This window comes from Gracilinanus agilis, chromosome 1, assembly GCF_016433145.1.
Source record: "Gracilinanus agilis isolate LMUSP501 chromosome 1, AgileGrace, whole genome shotgun sequence".
Lineage (NCBI taxonomy): Eukaryota > Metazoa > Chordata > Mammalia > Didelphimorphia > Didelphidae > Gracilinanus > Gracilinanus agilis.
The window spans coordinates 713,149,010-713,169,855 of NC_058130.1; the positions used below are offsets into that span (position 1 = coordinate 713,149,010).

The window sequence follows — 20,846 nt, forward strand, 5'->3', positions numbered from 1 at the left end:
GCGGACCCACCGGGAGTCACAGAAGGCCCAGGCCCCCGCCCCTGAGGTTGCAGGTGCAGCGAGACAGAACACGCACGCGCTCTGGGAGAATTTTGGCTGGGCCGAACAGTGGGAGGACAGTGAGCCGGCTCAGCAGGGTGGGAGGGGGAGGGGGAGGGCGGGGGCGAGAGCCAGTGACGTATATGGTGACGCTACGCTGCGCGAGGGGACATATAAGGGGCGGCTCGGCTGGAGAGACACACTCTGCGTGCGCCTACCCCTCCCCTGGAGTGCGAGGACTGGAGCGCGCGCGCGCCCCCCCGCGGCCACCATGCGCGAGATCGTGCACCTGCAGGCGGGCCAGTGCGGCAACCAGATCGGAGCCAAGGTGGGGGCAGCCCTCCCTCCCTTCCAGGCGGCGCGTGCGCAGAGCGGGGTGCCTGGGGAGGGCCTGGGGCCCTAGGGTGGGGGTATAGCAGCAACAAGTTCCATAGGGGAAACTGAGGCAGTAGTATCTCTCCCACGGCGGGGACTCGGAAGTCCTAATAAAGGAGGAGGGAGGTGTACCAGGAGCTGCATCCGGGGAGAGGGTCCCCTGGAGGAGAGAAGTCAGTGGGCTGGGAGACAACTGTGCCAGTGAGGGGGGTGAGGGGAGAACATCCCAGATTGCGCCCCTGCTGTGGCCGCCGCAGTGTCTTGGGAAGACGAAGGGCCTCCGGCATTCCGTCGTGGGCCTGGGCTGCACAGCTGGCTCTTTTGGCTCCCGCAGACCTTGCAGATATAAATAGACCCGCCCTTGTTCCCTGCGCCAACACCCTCTCCCACCCAGCACACACACACACTAACCCCGTTGTTGGGACCCGGCAGCCCAGACAGCCCAGTCAGCCCCGCCCCAGGGACCCCTGAGTGCGGGCTTTGCCAGAAGGAACCAGCTGTGCAGACCTCTCTGCTTTCTCCACCTACTCTGGCGGTCTCCCTGTCTCCCCAGTGGCCGCTTCCACCTCCCCTCCCATGGTTGTCGGGCTTTTGCTCACCTATTCTCCCACCTCTCTTCACCTTATATTTTGGTGACTGAGGCCCTGAGTACACACTGTGGGGTGGGGGTGGGGTGGGGGGTTCTCTTAGGATCCTTCTTCCCTGGAGGAGTGGAGGCCCTGACCCCACCCTCTTCATGATTTTTCTTGCCCTAGTTCTGGGAAGTGATCAGTGATGAACATGGCATTGATCCCACTGGCACTTACCACGGGGATAGCGACCTACAGCTGGAAAGGATCAATGTTTACTACAATGAGGCCACAGGTGAGCCAGCCTGTGGTCTGTGGCTCCAGTGGGGAGGGGGGTCCCCTGGGTCCCTGATGGTAGCTGGGTGGTGGGGTATGGAATTGGAAACAGGGTAGAATGCATGAGTCCCCACCTCTGACAATCATCTGGTCCACAGGAGGGAAATATGTGCCCCGAGCAGTGCTGGTGGACCTGGAGCCAGGGACCATGGACTCAGTTCGTTCAGGCCCCTTTGGGCAAATCTTCAGGCCCGACAACTTTGTCTTTGGTGAGTCACAGAGAGACAGATGCATGTATATTATTATTGCACTTACAAAAGACCCAAACAGCCACAAGGCTCTCCCAAGAAATTGGGGGCAGGTCCAAGAGTGACCTTTTCTTTTTTAAGGTACTGGGTTTCCAGGCTTTCCCTCTCTTCTCTTTCCTCTCCATCTTCTACCTCTTCATTCTTAGCAGAAGCAAAACCAATTCAGAGGTTCTCCCCAAAGAAATAGTACCACCTAGGAGTCCTGCCTCCCAAATTGCCCCTTCCTTTCTCTGCTGCTTAAGGGGTTGCTGGTCCAAAAATGCAAGTGACTCACCCCAAGGGTCCTAGCTTCCCCACCTCCTCCTGGGACTAAGGACCCCTGCTTGTTCATTCCAGGCCAGTCTGGGGCTGGGAACAACTGGGCCAAAGGTCACTACACAGAGGGTGCCGAGTTAGTGGACTCTGTCCTGGATGTAGTCCGGAAGGAGGCTGAGAGCTGTGACTGCCTGCAAGGATTCCAGCTGACCCACTCGCTGGGTGGGGGCACAGGCTCAGGCATGGGCACCCTACTGATCAGCAAGATCCGTGAGGAGTACCCAGACCGCATCATGAACACATTCAGCGTGGTGCCTTCCCCTAAAGTGTCAGACACTGTGGTGGAGCCCTACAATGCCACCCTCTCAGTCCACCAGCTAGTGGAGAACACAGATGAGACCTACTGCATTGACAACGAGGCCCTCTATGACATCTGCTTCCGAACCCTCAAGCTCACCACACCCACCTATGGGGACCTCAACCACCTGGTGTCTGCCACCATGAGCGGGGTCACCACCTGCCTCCGTTTCCCTGGCCAGCTCAACGCCGACCTGCGCAAGCTGGCAGTCAACATGGTCCCCTTCCCCCGTCTCCACTTCTTCATGCCCGGGTTTGCCCCACTCACCAGCCGGGGGAGCCAGCAATACAGGGCATTGACAGTCCCTGAGCTCACTCAGCAGATGTTTGATGCCAAGAACATGATGGCAGCCTGTGACCCCCGCCATGGGCGTTACTTGACAGTGGCCGCTGTCTTCCGTGGCCGCATGTCAATGAAAGAAGTAGATGAGCAGATGCTGAACGTGCAGAACAAAAATAGCAGCTACTTTGTGGAATGGATCCCCAACAATGTCAAGACAGCTGTGTGCGACATCCCACCCCGGGGTCTCAAGATGGCAGCCACCTTCATTGGTAACAGCACCGCCATCCAGGAGCTATTCAAGCGCATCTCTGAGCAGTTCACAGCCATGTTCCGCCGTAAGGCCTTCTTGCACTGGTACACGGGTGAGGGCATGGATGAGATGGAGTTTACTGAGGCTGAGAGTAACATGAATGACCTGGTCTCAGAGTACCAGCAATACCAAGATGCCACAGCAGAAGAAGGGGAATTTGAGGAGGAAGCTGAGGAGGAAGAAGTAGCCTAGAGTGTTTCCCATCGGGTCTGCCTACAACACAGACCCGATATCATACTAATTCTTTTCTGATACTACTTCCCCTGGATTCTACCTTGAACCCTGTGTTCCCTCAATTTCTCTGCTCCTCACATCCCTTCATATCTTCCAGCCCCATTTTTCTCAGACTCCTCTGATCTCACCACTTTTCCCCCCTCTAATTCTCTTATATTATCTCCAACCTGGTCCACATCCTACCCAGCTTCTCAGATCCCACCAAACCTTTGTTTCCCCAATTTCCCCGATACTTTCCCCCTGATTTTTCTCCAACTTCTGTGACCTCAGCTTCTCTGATTCCCTCCAAACCTTCCTTGGCTTTCTTATCTTCTTTCTGAAAAACTTCTCCTGAAAGTGGGTTGTGGGGGAGGCAGGGTGAGGAATATTAGAGAGAAGGATTTAAACCTAGATGAAACTTTAGAGATTACAAGTCCCTCTTCATAAAAAAAGGGCTCTGAGTCACACACATAGAATGAATGATGGAGTTGACTTGAACCCAAGGTCCCTAAGTGTCACCCCTCTTCCAAATAAATCCCTTTCCTCCCACAAATACCTCCACCCTAAGCTGTGTTGGGCACGTTTTCATTTTATCAAATGAGCATGCACTAACTTCCATCTTAGCCTAATGTTGTGATTTGGATGGGGCTTGGGGGGGGGGGGGAAGGGAGGGCGGGGCGGGGGTTCAGTGAATGTCCCTAAACATTTACACAATAAAATCATGATAACACACTTGTGTGCAGAAGTCTTACTTTGGAGGGAGGTTCTGGGTTCAGAGGAGACCATAGAAGGAAGGCTATAGAAGAGGATCGCAGAGCCCTTGAGTAAGGAGGTATCCCCCTCCCCCATTGTCCAGAGAAGTCTGTGCCTGTCCCCCAGCCCAAATCTGAGACCTGGCACTTGTGCCCAAACCAGCAGCTGGGCTAGAGAGCATGACCTGCCCCACCCTGCTCAAAATAGCCCTAAGCTGTGTGCCTGGTCACCTGACACCAACCTCCATCAAGATCCCTTAGGAGGGAGGCAGAACCAAAAAGGACAGAAACCCAGAGAAGGAACATGGGACTGATGGTTCAACACTGATAGACCCCAGGTTTGTGGGAGCATAAACTGAACAGACTCTCATAGGACTTGGTTTCATGTGATCCTTTTAGCTTGTTAGAGCCAAATCCTAGTTATTGGATTATCTGTGTCATAAGTTCCAAAGCTGGAAGGGATATCAGAAGTTATCCAGTCCAATTTCTACATTTTACAGAAGTAAAGAGGCTCACCTCTGATTACATAGATGGTAAGCAACAGAACCAAGATTCAGATTCTGCCTCCTAAATACCACTGAACCACACTTTAAAAATAAATACAAAATCTGGATGAGTATTGAGAGTTCACTGTAATAGATATATGAAATCCCTGATGAAGGGAACTATTTGTCATTCGAAACCCTTTGGCAAATCCATGAAATTTTGTTTTCCCTACCTATTCCTAAAGCAAATGGCTTTTCAGAAAAAAGATGATCATAGGTTTTAGAACTAGAAAACACCTCATAAGGGTCATGTACTCTACCTACTTGTATCTTGATTTCCCCACTGGTTAATGATATGCATTTCCACACCAGAGAACCAGACTGGGATATGAGCAAATGACTGACTAAACAATCCACTTTGGAAACGAGCAAACAGATGCATACTTAGATATATGGATATGTACAGATATGTACTCTTTGTGACTCCAGATCAAACTGAATGTGGATGATCTGGAGGTATTTCATCTTCCCGGAAACAAGAATTTTCCTTTTTTTTTTTTTTTTTTAATAATTTATTACAGTTTTACCAACAGACTAGTCTTAAACATCAAAGAAAAACAATGAACATACATAGATAAAACAAAAACTTCAAAATATTTAGATATATGGATATGTACAGATATGTACTCTTTGAGACTCCAGATCAAACTGAATATGGATGATCTGGAGGTATTTCATCTTCCCTGAAACAAGAATTTTCCTTTTTTTTTTTGTATAATTTATTACAATTTTACCAACAGACTAGTCTTAAACATCAAAGAAAAACAATGAACATACATAGATATAACAAAAACAGTAATGATAATAACACGAATATGTTGGATGGGCTTTTTTTTGGTGCAAAGTTTCTCAAAAAGTGTTAACTGATAACTCATTCAGTTATCAGCAGTGATAACTGCTACTCATTCTTTTTTTGACTAATTTTTTTTTCTTTTAAAATCTGCCCCTGCCATCACCTCCCCTTGTTGAGCTAATTGAAAAGGAAAAATGAAGCCCTTAAAACATGCATAGTCCAGAAAATCAAATTCCCATATTGACCACGTCTGAAAATATTTCTCTGTATTTTCAGTTCATCACACCTGTCAGGAGGTGAGTTGGTATGCTTCAACTTCTTTCTTTTGGTTTGTCTTTGTGTTCATCAGGGTTTTTAAGTTTTTCTAAGTTGTGTATTTTTGCAGCCAGCTAATGTTTAGTCATCTATCCAATAGAAGTGTAACCTCTTACTTTCCAATTTGGGGCTACTCAAATGCCTTCCATATATATATATATATATATATATATATATATATATATTTTTAAATATGGGTCATTTTCCTTTCTTTGATAAAACTTTCCACTGAGTTGATGTTCACCTTCTCCCTTTTAGGTAAATGAATGAATGAGTTTTTAAAAGTATGTATTAAGAGGGCAGTTGGGTGATTCAGTGGATTGAGACCCAGGCCCAGAGACCTGGGTTCAAATCTGGTCTCAAACACTTCCTAGCTGTGTGACCCTGGGCAAGTCACTTAACTCCCATTGCCTAGCCCTTACTACTCCTCTGCCTTAGAAACAACTGAAGGTAAGGGCTTTAAAAAAAAAAAAAAGCATGTATTAAGAACTTATAATAGGTTAGGCTCTGTGCTAAGTGCTGAGGCTACAAATACATAAAATGAGACTGTCCCTGTCTTTGAGGGGTTTACATTCTAATGGGGGAAAATAACACACCTAGGGATATAAGGGAGAGTTGACCAGGGAAAGGAGTTTGATTCTGGAAAGTTACAGGGATTGTAATTAGAGCCATGGAGCAATTCATTCATATGCCCTTTACAGAAGCAACAGTAGTACTGATTTGATTTTCATTCAGTTGAAGGAATGGAAAGTATGTAGGGAGAGTGCACTGGCCTATTTGGCAGGACAATAATGGGTGATCTTGATGGGATAGGAAGCCTCTCTAGACACAGTGAGCTAGGTAATCTTGTACTCATTCACTTATCAATCAGCACAAGTCAAGTCCAGGGCAGGACTCCTAAAACTAAGTGGATTAACTCGAAGAAGGAGCAGGTTGAGAGTGACTACTGATGGATGGATCTAGGTGAGCAGGTCCAGAGTTCTCCTTCCATCCCACAATCTCTGGTCTGCGATGTTCCCACCAGCTAAATTCCACACATGTCTCCTATCAGGATCTCTCTCCTCCTCAAGTGCCCAACTTTGCCCCTTCTCTCGGAGACTCTGGACTTGGCTCCACTCCTACCTTTCCAGGACAACACAATTTGTCCATAGGTCAGTTGGAGTCAATCCAATGTTGGATTTGGATGCAGGCACCTTCAGCTCTGGAACATGAATCTGATCTCTGGGTATGTGTATGGCCACAGCTGCCTACTTCCTGACAAATTAGTCTCCGTCTGGTGTCAGAAGTACAGTGCTCTGTGTGTGTGTGTGTGTGTGTGTGTGTGTGTCCCTGTGTCCATCCGTCCCCAAGAGGAACAGGAAATGGTGGGAAGGTGTGTGTTCATTTGTGTTTGTTTCGGAGTACCTCATTCTCCCTACACAATTTAGACTCCCCCTAGTGGTCTTCCGGTACATGGACAGTGAGGTGGCAGAAGAATCAGGGAGAGGAGGGACAGAGGAATAGGGTGAAAGAGATGGAGGGACAGAGCAGGGTAAAGGAAACTGGGAGAAAGGGAGAAAGAGAAGCTCTCTGGATAGATAGGAGTCTCAGCAAGTTGCAGACAGTTCCAGTCAGCTAGAGGTGTTCATCAAAAAAGGTGTCCGGCTTTCCCCAAGTGATGGTATAGGGGTGATGCTGGCCCCCCTGGCTACTTCAGCTCTGAGCTGGACCCAGGAAACAACTCAACAGCCCCACTTCCTCATGAGGGAGGCTAGAAGGCAGTGTGTCTAAGTTCTGCAAAGCTGTCAAGGGAGGGGAGAGTTGCCTCCGGGGACGTCACCCAGCAGACTTCCTCTCCAAGCCACACAGGAAGAAGAAAGGGCCCAGCATCCAGCACCCCCGGCCCACTGCCTCAGCACAGGCCCCAGTAGGGACCCCAGGAAAACCTGCCCTGGGCACACTGTGCTGCACCCATTCAGCAGGGGGACCATGGGATCCGATAACAAGTAAGATCCAGGCGTTTCCCCATGCCCCTTAAATATAGTCTGAGGGTAAGAACTTGACTGAGAGAGCTCTTGTGTATTGGAGTAGGGGGAAACAGGGGAAAGGAGAAAATAAATTCCATGATGGGGTGCAGAGTGAGTTGGCTACACTCTAAACTCACCTTCAAACCTTCTTCTGTAGCCTCCATCATCTGTGGTCCCCTTCAGCCAGGGGCTCTGTCTTGGTAGACCTCTTTTTTTCTCTGCTGGTCTGAGTTGCTGCAAGTCTCCCTGTCCCTCCTTGCCTTCATGTCTCTTTCTCCACGTCTCCCTCTTTTTTGCATTTGTATCTTTCTCCGTCTCTCTATCCCTCCTTCCTCACTTCCCTAGGCTCTGCTGCCTGGGGACGGTCAGAAGGGATGAATGATGGGGATAAGAGAACCCAAGCTCTTGTACCCTTGCAGAAATACAGTGCAATTGTTGAGAGATTCTATGCACGAGGACAGAAAAAAGGCAGGAAAACAGAGATAAAAGATATACAGAGACAAAATATGTATCAGCGAGCAAGCATTTATTAAGTAAGCATCTACTAGGTGTGTTGGGCATCTGTTATGCATTGGCATACAAAGAAAAAAGCAAAATTATGCCTACCCTCAAGGAGCTGACATTCAAAAATGGAAACAATGTGCATGTGTTTTGGTTTATACAAAATAGTTACAAAGACAGAGAGAGATGCACTATCAGCAAAAGATGACACGAGCTGAGTCTTGAAGGAAATTAGACATTCTAGGAGATGGAGGTAGGGAGGAAGGGCATCCTAAGCATGTAAAACAGCCTATGCAAAGGAATAGAGATAGGAGATTGGAGCATCATGTGTAAGGAACAAGAAGACCATTTTGGTTGGACTGAAGAGTGAATAGAGGAGAATGATATATAAGAAGACTAAAATGGTACCTTGGGCCAGTTTGTGTTGTTCAGTTGTTTTTTCAGTAGTATCTGATCTTGTTTGAGGTTTTCTTAGTCAAGTTACTGAGGTGATTTATCATTTCCTTCTCTAGCTCATTTTTTAAGATGAAGAAACTGAGGTAAACAGAGTTTGTGACTTGCCCAAGATCACACAGTTAGTGTTTGAGGCTGCATCTGAACTCAGATCTTCCTGACTTCAGGCTTGGCATTGTATCCACTGTTCCACTTAGCTGCTGATGAGAGAAGTTAAATAACTTGCTCAGCTAATAAGGGTTCAAACTTAGAACTTCCTGACTCCAAGTTGAGCCCTTGATCCAATGTTGCCAAGCTTTCCCTCCGTAGACAGCTGACCTCTCTCTCTGTCTCTCTCCTCCCTTTCACACACACATACACTTGCCCCTGGATACCTGAGTGGAAGCCTCAGCCCTCTTTGTTCCCCAGGGAGGATCCCAAGAACACATTTGCTTGGTTCTTTGAAGCTGCCTACCCCACTTCTCTGCAGGAGGGTAAGTTGAAGGAGTTCCACCTAGTCTTGCAGGGCCAAGATGAGGGCAGGAAAAGGGGGTATAGATTGTGATGCCCTTGTGCCAAGGCTGGGAGCGGCAACAAGGAAAGCTGGGTTGTTTGGGAGGCCTTGAGTTCACTAACCAGCGGCTATTCCTGCAGCACCTCCCATCCTGCGCCAATTCCCTAAAGATTTCTGTGATCAGGTATGTGCCCACCCCTACCCCAGAAGTCAGAACCCTCAACCCTAACATCCCTTCCCTTCTCCATGGGGGCCCCAAAAAAAGAGGGGGATGGGGGAAGGACAGTAGAACCCGGATGTCCAGACCCTGATGGGAAGATGTAGTAGGGGCCTCTACATCCAAGACTGGCCCTTCTCAACCCCCAACCCCAAATGCTGCCTCTAGTCAAGCTGGCTTCACTTTGTTTCCATCCTTAGGAACTAATGCAAACAGTACCCAAATTCTGTTTCCCTTTCGACTTGGAGAGGTGAGGAGAAAGAGATGATGGAAGACATACAGAGGGACAAGGGAACACCATGATACAGAACCGCATACATTCAGAGACAGACATACAGCCCAAAGGGAAATAACAGGACAAAGGGACACTGAGACTGAGAGGGAAAGAGAAGAGACTGATGGATGGGATCAGTTTGTGTGTTCTGCTAAGAGGGAGTGGGGCTGGGAGCTGGCATGAAGTGGGCGGAGGGAATCATCAAACAGCTTTCCTTCCCTCCCCCCATTCACCAGGGCAGGCCACAGTCTAGCTGCCCAACACTTCACCTTTGTCCTAACTGACTTGGCTGGGAGTCGAAGATTTGGCTTCTGCCGCCTGGGGACCAACGCCAGAAGCTGCCTCTGCATACTCAGGTGGGGGCTGGGGTGAGCAGTGGGCTGGGGGCCAATAGGCCTAGGTTGTCACTGATTAGCTGTGCAAGCTGGGCAAGTTCCCTTCTCTGCTCTGAGATCCATCTGTCAAAAGCTAGGGGGTGGAAGGGAGCATGCCCAAATTAAATACTCTCTAAGGCTCCTTCCAGCATTGATGCTCTATTCTAGTTCCTTTATCCAAGGGCTGGGATGGAATGGGGGATGACACCCTGCTCCAACCCCGAGCCAACTGCCCCTTCTCCCCTCAGTGATCTGCCCTGGTTTGAGGTTTTCTACAAACTGCTCAACAGTGTTGGGGACCTATTAGCCCAGGATCAGGTGAGCCTCCCTTTTCCTCTCCCCTCATCCTTGTCTGATTTTCCCCAACTTCCCTGAGCCCTCCTGCCTCCACTTACAGGTCTCTGAGGCTGAAGAACTTCTCTCTACCCTGTATCTGCATCCTATACCTAGGCCAGAGGCCCCTTTGGGGCTGTCCCTGGTAAGTCCCCCATTCTAGAACACCTGGGGCTCCACTGTTTTAGGGTTCCAGTTGGGGGAGGAGAGCCAGCCCCTGACAAGCTGGGGCTGGATTAGAAAAGCACATTGGACCCATTCTTCATTCCTACTTTTCCATTTGGATCCTCAGGACCAACAGGAGGGCAAGCTAAGAATTTCCAGTCACCCCAGTCTCCTACCTCCTGCACCTGGGACAAACCAGCTGGTGAATGGGGAAAGGGCTAGGGAAGGAACCAGGTCTGGGGCCAGGGAGTGAAACATCTAGGAATCTGCAGAAAATGGAGAGCTCAGACAGGATCTGATTATCTATTTTGTCAGGACACTGGTGGCAAAATCCAGTGGGAATTTGGTAGGTGTCAAAAGATGCCCTAGTAGAGAATCAAAGTAGGTTTTAATTAACTCTCTTTACCATTAATAGACCTGGTGGGATCTAATGAGGCATTTTGATGCAAATATAATGGCATTAACTAGTGGAACTCCATGGAGACCGTGCAGAAATTTGTTGGGACTAGTGTGCATCTTTCAAGTTGGTGTTGAAAGACAGTAGAGATCATGTAAAGGGTTCTGCTTAGTTTGGAAGTGGGGAAGGGAAGGAATCTGATTTAAAAAAAAAAAAAGTCAGGATAATCAAGAAGGGAATGGTGAGAAAATGATGGGGAGGCAGAATTTCTTTGGGCATTTGGAATTCAAGAACCAGCCTGGTGTAACCTCGATATGCCCCTTTACCCTCAGCTGTCCTGCTTCATTGCCCCAGATGCTGGATGTCTGCCCTCCATCCCTGAAAATGTGAGTTGAGATCCAAGTCAGAGGGCAAGACTAGGATGGGCAGTCAAGATTTCAAGCCCAGCTGTCCCTTGTCTCTCCATCTGCCCACAGAGGAACCTGACAGAGCTAGTGGTGGCTGTGGCTTCAGAGAACATCGTGGGCTTATATAGCTCTCTGCTCAGTGAGCGTAGAGTTCTGCTCAGTGCCAGCAAACTCAGCACGGTGAGGCCCAACTTTATTTTGCCCTGCCCAAGCTTAGAGATGGAAAGAACAGATTAGGGCAATGGGAGCCTAAGGACCAAGGGAATAAGACTGAGAATCCAGGGGCTAGGGAATGAAGGAATGGTCACAGTGGCTCTAAGAGGCTCAAGTCTCTCCAGGAAGAGAAGTGAGGATGAGAATCAAAGCTCCTGATAGTAGGAAAGGGAACATGAATGACAAGTTACTGGAGATCAATGGGAACCTCTGGGCTAGAGGGAAAGGCATAGGGGCCTCGAAGTTAGAGCTAGAGAGATGAAAAGATGTCCAAGGACAGGAGACTCTGAATCAGGAATGTGACAAGGGTACTAGTGCCAACGGTCTAGAAGAAGGGAAAAGGGTATCTAGGGATGGGAGATTACTTCTGGGCATAAAGGAGCTGGAGTAATAAGGAGTGAATGTAGAATGGAAGGAACTGTACTATAGGGTACAGAAACATAGGAGAAAAGACTGGGGGATAGGAGGGCCATGGGAGTCCTGTGTTGGGGGAACCAGGGAGTCTGTAGAAGCCTGTATGGTTGAGCAATGAGCCTCTAACTCCTTCCTTTATTTGAATCTCTATCATTCCCAGCTGACAGCCTGTGTCCATGCATCCTGTGGCTTGCTATATCCTATGCACTGGGAACACATACTCATCCCCACACTGCCTCCTCACTTGCTGGACTACTGCTGGTGAGTGGTCAAGTAGCATGTGGAGGCTAGGCCCTGAGCATGATGACCTCCAGAGCTAACTTTTCCCCCTTTACCTTACCTGAGTTCTCCTTCTGCCTGCAGTGCTCCCATGCCTTACCTTATTGGTATCCACACCAGCCTCATGGAGGTGAGTAAGGTTGGAAGTCAAAGGGACAGTTGGCTCCTTTAGTCCCAGAAATTGGAGGGGAATCTGACTTTCTCCCCTAGAGAGTTCGGGACAAGGGCCTGGAGGATGTGGTCATCTTGGATGTAGACACAAACACCTTGGAGTCACCATTCCAGGATATGGAGACACTGCCCCCAGATGTGGTCAGTCCTTAACTACCCTGTGACCCCCTTCCAGGCTCCCCATGTCTTTGACAAGCATTTCTCATTTAGCATCCCATCCCACCCCAAAGCTGGTCTGGGAAGTCAGTAGGACCTACATAGATCACTCTCCTTTTACAGATGAGCATGATGGAAATACATGCAGGAACCCTATCTTCTTGATTTCCCCTTGAGCTCCAAGAACATGAAGCACTAAGAGTTGAAATAATAGACCAGGAGTCAGATCTAAATTCCAGTCCATTTTTATTCTGAATTCTTTGGGTAACCTTGAGTAAATCACTGTTCTTCCACACACCTCAGTTTCCCCTTCTGTTAAATATAGGGGAATATGTGATGGAGAATCAGTTAGGGAATCTGAACTCAAATCTTGACTTTACTAAATTACCCTGGGTCACCTAGGTGCCCTTCCTTAACGGCTTTGGGCCTGTTCTCATGAAATATGAGGGTATTGTACTGGATGATCCCTGTGGTCTCTTACAACTCCATATCTACGAAGATGCCTTTCAGCTTGACATTCTAGGCTCTATGTTCTTTAATCTCTCCCCAGTTCTCATTCCAGGTTCTATATAACCACCTCCTCCCCAAAGGCCCTTCACTCTTGTCTCCAGATGCATCATATGTTAATGTTCTGGGCCTGAGCTTCTAACATGCTGTTACTTGGCCACATAGAACCTGCTGGGGAGAGGAAGATGTTCCCTCTCAGGTCCCCTGGTTCTACCTCTCCCCGGACCAGGTATCCCTCTTGAGACTAAGGCTAAGAAAAGAGGCTTTGGCTGCTGGTGATGGTGTGTCTCGACTCTTTCTGAGGGCTCAAGCTGTGCTGTTTGGTGGCTACAGAGATGCCCTGATCTGCAGTCCAGTAAGCAGACATCTAGATGCCCCAGGCCCCAAGGGGGAAGGGACTAGACTGCTGAGGTTTGGGGAGCAGAACTGAGTTGCTGGTGCCTCCGAGGTGGGATGGGCATAGGTGCAGACTGCACAGATTCCCTTCAGGCAGCTCAACTAGGTACTGGTGCTGGGGTGGAATCAAGGGCAGCCCTGGTGGTGGGGTGGTCAAGAAGGTGAAAGTCTGACAATGAGGGAAGCATCTTAAGAGGCAGTGGCCCTCCAGGGACAGCCGGTGACGTTCAGCGAAGAGGCTTTTCTGGCTCAGAAGCCAGGACCCCTACAGGCCTTCAGGCAAAACGCCATTCACCTCCAACTCTTCAAACAGGTATATCCAAGCCACAGGGGCTGGCACTGGGGGGCTGGTGCCCGGATGCCAGAGCAGCCCATAAATCTGCCTGCTTTCTTCCTCCTCAGTTCATTGATGAGCGCCTGGAGAAGCTGAATTCTGGAGAAGGCTTCTCAGACCTGTTTGAGCAGGAGATCACTAGCAATGGACTAGCCTCAGGTGAGCAGGGAGGCTCCAGCTCCAGAGGGATCCCAGCCTCAATTAGGGGTGGGGGAGGGAGGAATAGGGACACTAACCCAAGGCTAAAGCCTCTTTCTCCCCAAACCAGGAAGCCTCCGATCCTATCAGCTCTGGGCAGACAATCTGAAAGTAAGAGGATTTTCCCACATCCCACACCCCCCAAGTCTCTGCCTACCAACTTTTCTGAGATCAAGTCATTGCTTTTCTCCCAGCCCTCTTCCCCAAACCCCCGAAATGAGCCTCTCCTGTCTCCATCCCCAGAAAGGTGGAGGAGCCCTCCTGCATTCTGTGAAGGCCAAAACTCAGCCAGCCGTGAGGAACATGTACCGCTCTGTAAGCACCAACTAGGAAGGAGATGGGGGCAGGGCAGCAGAAACCATCACTGTGTGCCAGGCTGAGTTGGGGGGTGGGGGTAGGGGCAGAGAATCTGGAGAAGAGGCTGGGAGCTTGCAGCTAGGGCTCAGGGGCAGGGAGGTACCCAGGAAGCCCAGGCTAGGGAGGTCACCCCCAAAGAAAGGGGAGGAGCTCACCTGGCAGGTGTGGAGGTGGAGCAATCTGCTAGTATTCCTGTTAACTAGTTGCAAAGCTGGTTCAAATAGTGAAAGTACTTCCACAAAGAAAATGTAACATTTTAAAACTGCAGTCTATCAAGGATTACATTCTTGCATCTTCCAATTTTGGAGTTTAGGGGCTCTTTCTGACTCAGCCCTAGGCAGTACAGCGCCAGATTGTGTTAGGAAGATCTGGGTTCAAATCCCACTTAAGACCCCAGTTTCAATCTTGGTTTCCTTTATCTGTAAAATGGGGACACTTGTAAACACTTATTTCAGGCAGAGTTGCCAAGAGGATCAAAGGAGGTCAGTCATTAGTTAAGGCTGTCACAATGTCATCTCTTTTTCTCATCCCCAGGCCAAGATTGGGCTCAAGGGAGTACAAAACAGGTTAAGGTACAAGGTAAGGCAGAGAGGGACTCACTGGAGGTGCTGAAGGTAGGGTTAGGAGAGGATTTTTGGCTTATGAGCCTCCCCCCACTGCAGGATAGCGACTCCTTGCTGCAGAGGGGGGGTTCTCTTCGGGTTCCAGCTCCTGACAACCGCTCAGAACGTCTTCAACATCGCCTGCCCATCACCCACCACTTTGGCCAGGTAAGGGACACCAAGACCCACCGTGCATTCTGAAGGAAAGTCTGGGGATTGCTAACCTGCCCCATATACCCCTTTCAGTCCAGGCCCTTACGTCCCCGTCCCCAGAGGTCCCAATCCCGATCTGAGGACCAGGTGCCCTGGGAGGAAGAACAAAGGTAGGTTGGATTTCCTCTGGGGCTGGGAGTCTAGATTTAGGACCAGAAGTTGAATCCTCTCCCCTCCCTTAGGGAGTCCCACTCTGGGTCTGAGGAACCCTGGGGACTGGAGGACTTCGACAGCAACTTCCTGGGTTCAGGAGAACTGGACCTGCTCGGGGAGATACTGGACAATCTCAGCATTGGGACAGTTGAGCCTGGTGAATCCCCTGGTCTACACTCCAGCCACAGCTTAGACAGCTGCCATTTGGACCAAGACAGCTGTTTCAAATCGGTGAGCACCCTATCTCAAACCCACTCCACTATTCACCTCAACTAGTGGCTCTCCCTAAGATAGAGGGGTGGCATACCTCCATTTAAGTCTCTAAGGCACCCCTCCTCCAAAACGTCTGGACATTTTTCTAGGAAGCTCTTCCCCCATAGAATACTGCATAGGATGTCCTAGCTATAAGGGTCTTTACAGGTCATCTCTAGTTTAAGAAGAATCCTCCAGTTTCTGCCACTTAGTAAATGTAATTTTGGGCTAGTCTCTTAGCCTGATTCATCCATGAGATTGGACTCCGTGACATCAAGAATCTCACTTCTAAGTCTCTGATCCCCAACTAATGATGATCCTCCAGCTTTTAGTTTAAAAGCCTTTGGCAAAATGGACCTTACTACTCTCCAGGGAGCCTATTCCACCGTAGGGCAAGGCTGAGGATTAAGAACTTTTGTAGTGATCTTAAGTATTCATCCTCTTTGCCCAGGAAATCCATTCAGCTAACTTTCTCCACACTCTCCCCACCAGGTACTCCAAGAGGAAGAGGAAACTCCAGAGGAGCAATTACTGTCTCCCACAATCCTTGCTGCAGCTTTTCCTGGTCAGGGGTCAGAAGAAACCAGGACTTCCCAAACCTCTGTGGAGACCGAGGACCCCCAACTACCTTCCCCGAGTCATCAGCGCTTCCTGGCTGACAAAGAACTGCCAGAGCCTCACTTGCTGCCCACCAGGACCCTTGCTGTACCTCATTCCTCCCAAGCATTTGCAGAACCTGAGACTCCCAATATCTGTGCAGAATGCAGGCCCCCTAGCCCTGCGCCTGTTCCCCAGAACACTGCTAGAGGGGTAGCCCCGAACCTCAGAGAGAGGGTTTCTGTTCAACCCAGGGTTTCTCAGCTCAAAAAGAGGTTTGAGGGTTAGGGACAATTCCAGGTTAAGGGGTGCAGGGGAAAGATCCAATCACTAATTAGGGTTTCCCCACTCCAATACAATAGTTATTTCATTTGTCCTATCAAGTCCCACCCTAGACCTCAACCTCCCCCCAATAAAGTTCTCTTTATTCCCCAATAAAGATCTGTCCAGTGCTAGTGGCCTCCATCCTCACTCCTGGGGAAGGCAGAATTGTTCTGTACACATCAGGCTGCTTTACCAGTTGGCATCCCTCAGACCTCCCCAGCCAGACAGCTCCCCCAGATGAGGGAAATACTGGAATCAATGAATGAAGAGTCTGGGAATCTGGGTTTGCTTCAACTGTGTCACATAGGAACAAAGAGTTTGCAGCTGGTAGATGTTCCTTTGGGTCATGTCAGACTCTTGGTGACCCCATTTGGGGTTTTCTAAGCAAAGCTTCCAGATTGCTATTTCCTTCTCTAGCTCATTTTTACAGATGAGTAAACTGAGGCAAACAGGGTGAAATGACAGCTAATAAAAGAGGTTAGATTTGAACTCAGGAAGGTGAAACTTCCTGACTTCAGGGCAGGCACTCTACCCACTGTACCACCTAGCTGCCAACGAATAGATTAAGCTACTCTAGAGCTGAGGAAACTGAGGTCTAGAGATGATTTTAGAGACCATTTCCAATCAGCTGGTGATAAAGCTGGGATCTGAAACCCATTGGAACCAATAAGTCCCAAGTTCAAATCTTGACCCTGATGATTAATAGTTAAGCTACATGGGTAACTGAAATCTAAATGCTTCCTCATCTATAAAATGAATGTTAACACCTATGGTATCCATTTCATGAGCTTGTGGTTAGGCTCAATTGAGATCATGTAGGCAAAGCATTTTGGAAATTTTTAAAGCATCCGAGAAACGGCAATTACTATCCGCATCTAGCTGGGGCACCCCTCAAGCTTCTGTTTTGCTTGCTCTGGATCAGTGGATCCATGGATCAATGTAGGGCATGGAACCTAGTCCCTAAACCTCTTTGGAACTGTTTTCCCTGGTTAGTAAAAGAATCATGGTTTATAGCAGAAAAGGATCTTTCTATAGGGTGAGCTGAGTGGTGTGGCTAGGGAAAAACCTAATTACTTACCACCCCTCCATAACCCCAATGACATCAGCCCCACCCCAACCACTACTAGATAAAAATGCTGGGTTTGGCCTTAAGAGAATCTTTATAAAAAATACAAATCAAGCAGCCCTTCCCAGGGGCAGTTCTAGGGAATTGGAGGTAGTAGCCTAAGGTGGTAGGGTGGAGGGGGAGAGGGATAGGAAGAAAGGGGAAGGCTTTCAGGAAGGGGTGGAAGACTTTTCCAAGTACCTCCTTTCAGTTCAAATACCTATTATTATTCACTGGGAGGGGAAGATTAGTCCTGAGAAAGTCAGTGGCCATGGGGAGGGTGGAATGTTAATCAAGATGGCCCCGGGGAGGGAGGAGAGGTGTGCTTACTTTCAGTGCCCACCAAAGTCTCTTCCCCCACCCGACAAAGGGGAAGGGGGCGCAAACTTTTGGCACCCACTCTAACCCCAGCAGGACACCCAGCCCCACGCCTTGTTCTTCGAGTCCTGGGGACCTGGGGCTGCCTCAGCCGCGTGGGACAACTGAAAGGCAAGGAGATGAGGGTTGAGAGGCAGGAGCAAGTCATCTGGGGAGGGCCAGGTGGCCATCACAGTCCAAGTCAGGAAAAGCAGTAGTGGTCAGTTCCAGGCCAAGGTCCACAGGCCAAAGTCAAAAGTGTGCAGCAGGCTTCATGGTGCAGTAAAGATGGCCGTGACCAGCAACTTAAGACAGTGCCCCCTGGCCCACTCCCTGCCAGCCCCTAGCATCTGAGGCCTTCAGTGTCACTCCAGATGCTCCCAGAAGGGGATTATCAAAATGAGTGAATGCCCAAATGTCAGGCAGGTCCAAAACCAGAAATGGGGTACAGGGTCATGTGTGAGAATGGGATGCAGTGCTCAGATGAGCCGCTCCTCAGGGGGAAGCTTCAGGTTTGGGGGCGGTGGAGCCCGGGCACCCACCTGCTCTTCACTGCTGGGCCGATAGGTGCCCTCTGTCTGTCGTTTCTCTCGAAGTTTCCGACCCAGCAGGACCAGTGCCACTACCAGGAGGAGGATACCCAGGACTGAGAATACAGTGATGATGGCAGTGACTGCACCCTGGGACTAGGTGGGGGGGAAGGAGGGGAGTCACTCACTGAGGAGGCAGGGGTGGATCTTCCCTTATCCACCCCCCTACACACATATCTAGACACCACCCCTCCATTTGCCACACATGGGGCTTCAATATAAAACAATAGGAAAGAACATTATAACATTGAACAGTCTGAGCTGCCAAGGAACATCAAGTCCCTCTTCCACCACCGAGGCCGCTGCCACTACCCATTCTACTTTACAGATGAGGAGGACAGAGGCCAAGTGAATTTGGGTCAAGGTGACTAAAATCCAGATCTCCTGTCTCCCCATTCTCAGCTCTTCTCATCATACTACACAATTACCAGTGGAACCATTCCCCTCGCACCAAACTCACCAGGGCCCCCCCGCAAACTCACCAGGGCCCCCCCGCTGTCTGGTGGTGCTGTAGAAGGGGTGGTAGTGTTGCTTTCATGCTCAGTATATCTAGAAACTGTGAGGGGAATAAGCAAAAGGAAGGGGTTCTGTCAGTCACACTCAAAACTAACTGTACAGCCCCCCTTCCCTGTCCACCCTCAGCCATAGCAACCCCAGGCTGTGGGCGTGGCCTTTACTACTTAGACCTGGAGAGTCTGACTCACCAAACTGTACCCCCCCCCCCCCAGGCTCCTGGAAGAATGATTTGAGCCACTCCCCAAGGCTTCAGTTGGCCAAGGATTCCAAAATACCTGTGTCCAGTTCATTAGCAGAGACTAGATTTCCCCCTACCCAGTTTCCTAGGCTCTTATCCCCTTTTAAGCTCCACCCTCTCTCCTCTAAGGGAAGACCCAGGGCAAAACTTAATCCAGACCCTGACCCTCTTCCCCAAATCCTAGAATCCTATTCCCCTAGTGCTTGAATCCCTCTCTTTCCCCCCAGGTATCCGGGCATCCAACCCTACCTACTCTTGGGACACAAGTTCTAATATCTTTCCTAAGAGGGGATCCAAATGTCCTAGCCTCCTGGCTCATTTCTCCAACCTAAGACCTCATCCTTCTTATGGGAATTCCAACTAGGACTAGCTTCCTTTTTCGGGTACAGAACCCCAGGTTAGGTTCACCCCTCCCCTTAAAAACAAAATACTAATATTTAAAAAACAAAAAGATCTGTCCTTGGGCTCCAGCTCCAACCATATGTCCTGCAAGGTATCCCCATTGAAATCTAACCTATCATCTGGCCCCCTCCTCTGAGGGTTGAGGACCCACCCACCCTGCCCTCCACTTTGGACCAGGAATAGGGAACCCAGGCACCAGTCCTGGAAGTTACTTACCATGGGCCAAGACGGGCCGGGGGCTCAATAGCTGCAGGCTCAGTGCCAAGCACAAGCCCAGGCCAGGGCTGCTCTCCATGGGACCCTGGGGAACCTAACCAGGCCTATGCTGCCGCTGACCTGGCTCCCGCTCCCAAACTGCAGGATCCTCCAGTGGCTATCTCATCGCAGGCTACTGTGAGGGGGAGAAAAGAAGGGAAGAAAGGAGAGAGCCCGAGACGGAGGAGGGGGAAGGGAAAAGGAGGAAACAGACCCAGGAGCCCGGCAGGGCAGGTGTCCCCAGCCCAGAAGAAACTCAGGAGTCCCGCCTACCAGCTCCCCCATCCGTTCTTCCCAGCCTAGAATTAAAGATTAACTCAGCTTGGCCCGGAAGAAGGTCTGGGGTCGAAGAAGGAAATTAAGAGAAGGGAAAAGCTGGACGGCGCTGCCCCACCCCCTACCTGGCGCCAGCTTTCAGCTCGGGTCCTTAGCCCGGCAGTCGGTCCTTCGGTCCCACAGTCGTCTTCGGCCGGCTCCACCCGCTCACGTGACCCGGAAAGTTTAGTCACTCACCTGGGAGGGGAAGCGCACTTCCTGTCTATGCACCTGAGCCCAGGTGAGGGGCGGGACTAAACTGGGCACACCTGTAACAGAGGACACACACACGTAAGGTGGAACGATCGTTTTGGGGGTACATGCCCTGGTCACAGAGGTTGCATCTATAATGGGAAACACACCTGTTAAGGAGACACAGCTGCTTAGGGGTGGGGGGGGGAACCATTGTAATGAGATATATCAGTAATGGGTGGGAAATCATGCCAATGGGACGGGAAGGAACACATATCTGTTAGGGAGCATATAACGTAGGGGATTAAATCTATGGGAGACACATATATAATGGGAAACACAAGAATGCCTGTTGAGGGGACATAGACTTATTTTGGAAGGATGTGCACCACTAATGTGATAAAAATATATAATGAAGGACCCACTGCTATAACAAGCCTTTAATGAGTAAATACATGGTGAGGGACTTACTTTAAATGGAGAGACAAAATTTTAGAAAGGACACATTTATAATAAGGGATGCACCTGTGGCCAAAGAGAAAACTTATAGGAGTCACATCTTTTATGGGGGTGTTCCCATTGGAGTAATATACATCTTTGGGGGTAATATACATCATATATCTGCAGTGGAGGAAGCAAAAACCATCAATAGGGAGTAAACCTTTATTAATCAACTATTTTATTATCTTACAAAATAACC

General features: G+C 49.6%; 3 protein-coding genes across 8 annotated transcripts; 2 read left to right on the forward strand and 1 right to left on the reverse strand.

Annotated features, from left to right (window-relative positions):
- The first annotated feature begins 265 nt into the window (after window positions 1–265).
- TUBB4A (tubulin beta 4A class IVa) lies at window positions 266–3,710 on the forward strand. Of its 6 annotated transcripts, none has more exons than XM_044670697.1 (4): window positions 266–367; window positions 1,170–1,293; window positions 1,418–1,528; window positions 1,904–3,710. In XM_044670697.1, the coding sequence occupies exons 1-4, from the start codon at window positions 311–313 to the stop codon at window positions 2,962–2,964; spliced, it is 1,353 nt and encodes a 450-aa protein (XP_044526632.1). In that variant the 5' UTR covers window positions 266–310; the 3' UTR covers window positions 2,965–3,710. The 6 variants fall into 6 exon arrangements, with proteins under 6 accessions (XP_044526632.1, XP_044526622.1, XP_044526642.1 ...); XM_044670687.1 differs by having other exon boundaries at window positions 1,170–1,278; window positions 1,400–1,528; XM_044670707.1 differs by having other exon boundaries at window positions 1,170–1,278; window positions 1,409–1,528.
- Window positions 3,711–9,260: 5,550 nt separating this feature from the next.
- Window positions 9,261–16,301, forward strand: DENND1C (DENN domain containing 1C). Its single transcript, XM_044658468.1, has 20 exons — window positions 9,261–9,310; window positions 9,571–9,690; window positions 9,957–10,026; window positions 10,106–10,186; window positions 10,334–10,408; window positions 10,936–10,989; window positions 11,080–11,190; window positions 11,798–11,898; window positions 12,001–12,046; window positions 12,127–12,228; window positions 12,980–13,105; window positions 13,358–13,459; window positions 13,549–13,639; window positions 13,749–13,789; window positions 13,922–13,993; window positions 14,570–14,614; window positions 14,698–14,805; window positions 14,884–14,960; window positions 15,033–15,234; window positions 15,748–16,301. The coding sequence occupies exons 1-20, from the start codon at window positions 9,267–9,269 to the stop codon at window positions 16,138–16,140; spliced, it is 2,061 nt and encodes a 686-aa protein (XP_044514403.1). The 5' UTR covers window positions 9,261–9,266; the 3' UTR covers window positions 16,141–16,301.
- A 1,016-nt stretch (window positions 16,302–17,317) lies between these two features.
- On the reverse strand, window positions 17,318–19,901 carry CRB3 (crumbs cell polarity complex component 3). The gene is made up of 4 exons (XM_044658469.1): window positions 19,601–19,901; window positions 18,711–18,784; window positions 18,181–18,324; window positions 17,318–17,763 (listed from the first exon to the last, which is right to left on the reverse strand). The coding sequence occupies exons 1-4, from the start codon at window positions 19,677–19,679 to the stop codon at window positions 17,683–17,685; spliced, it is 378 nt and encodes a 125-aa protein (XP_044514404.1). The 5' UTR covers window positions 19,680–19,901; the 3' UTR covers window positions 17,318–17,682.
- Window positions 19,902–20,846: the final 945 nt, after the last annotated feature.

Excerpts from the sequence above, each read along its gene's own strand:
- TUBB4A (XM_044670687.1), top strand. The coding sequence starts at position 311 with ATGCGCGAGATCGTGCACCTGCAGGCGGGCCAGTGCGGCAACCAGATC. Across the intron at positions 1,279-1,399 it reads TTACTACAATGAGGCCACAG|CAATCATCTGGTCCACAGGA; the intron begins GTGAGCCAGCCT and ends CCCCACCTCTGA. Across the intron at positions 1,529-1,903 it reads GCCCGACAACTTTGTCTTTG|GCCAGTCTGGGGCTGGGAAC; the intron begins GTGAGTCACAGA and ends TGTTCATTCCAG.
- DENND1C (XM_044658468.1), top strand. The coding sequence starts at position 9,267 with ATGCAAACAGTACCCAAATTCTGTTTCCCTTTCGACTTGGAGAG. Across the intron at positions 14,615-14,697 it reads AAAACAGGTTAAGGTACAAG|GATAGCGACTCCTTGCTGCA; the intron begins GTAAGGCAGAGA and ends CCCCCACTGCAG. Across the intron at positions 15,235-15,747 it reads AAGACAGCTGTTTCAAATCG|GTACTCCAAGAGGAAGAGGA; the intron begins GTGAGCACCCTA and ends TCTCCCCACCAG.
- CRB3 (XM_044658469.1), bottom strand. The coding sequence starts at position 19,679 with ATGGAGAGCAGCCCTGGCCTGGGCTTGTGCTTGGCACTGAGCCTGCAG. Across the intron at positions 18,785-19,600 it reads CCGGCCCGTCTTGGCCCATG|TTTCTAGATATACTGAGCAT; the intron begins GTAAGTAACTTC and ends TTCCCCTCACAG. Across the intron at positions 18,325-18,710 it reads CAGACAGCGGGGGGGCCCTG|TCCCAGGGTGCAGTCACTGC; the intron begins GTGAGTTTGCGG and ends CCCCCCACCTAG.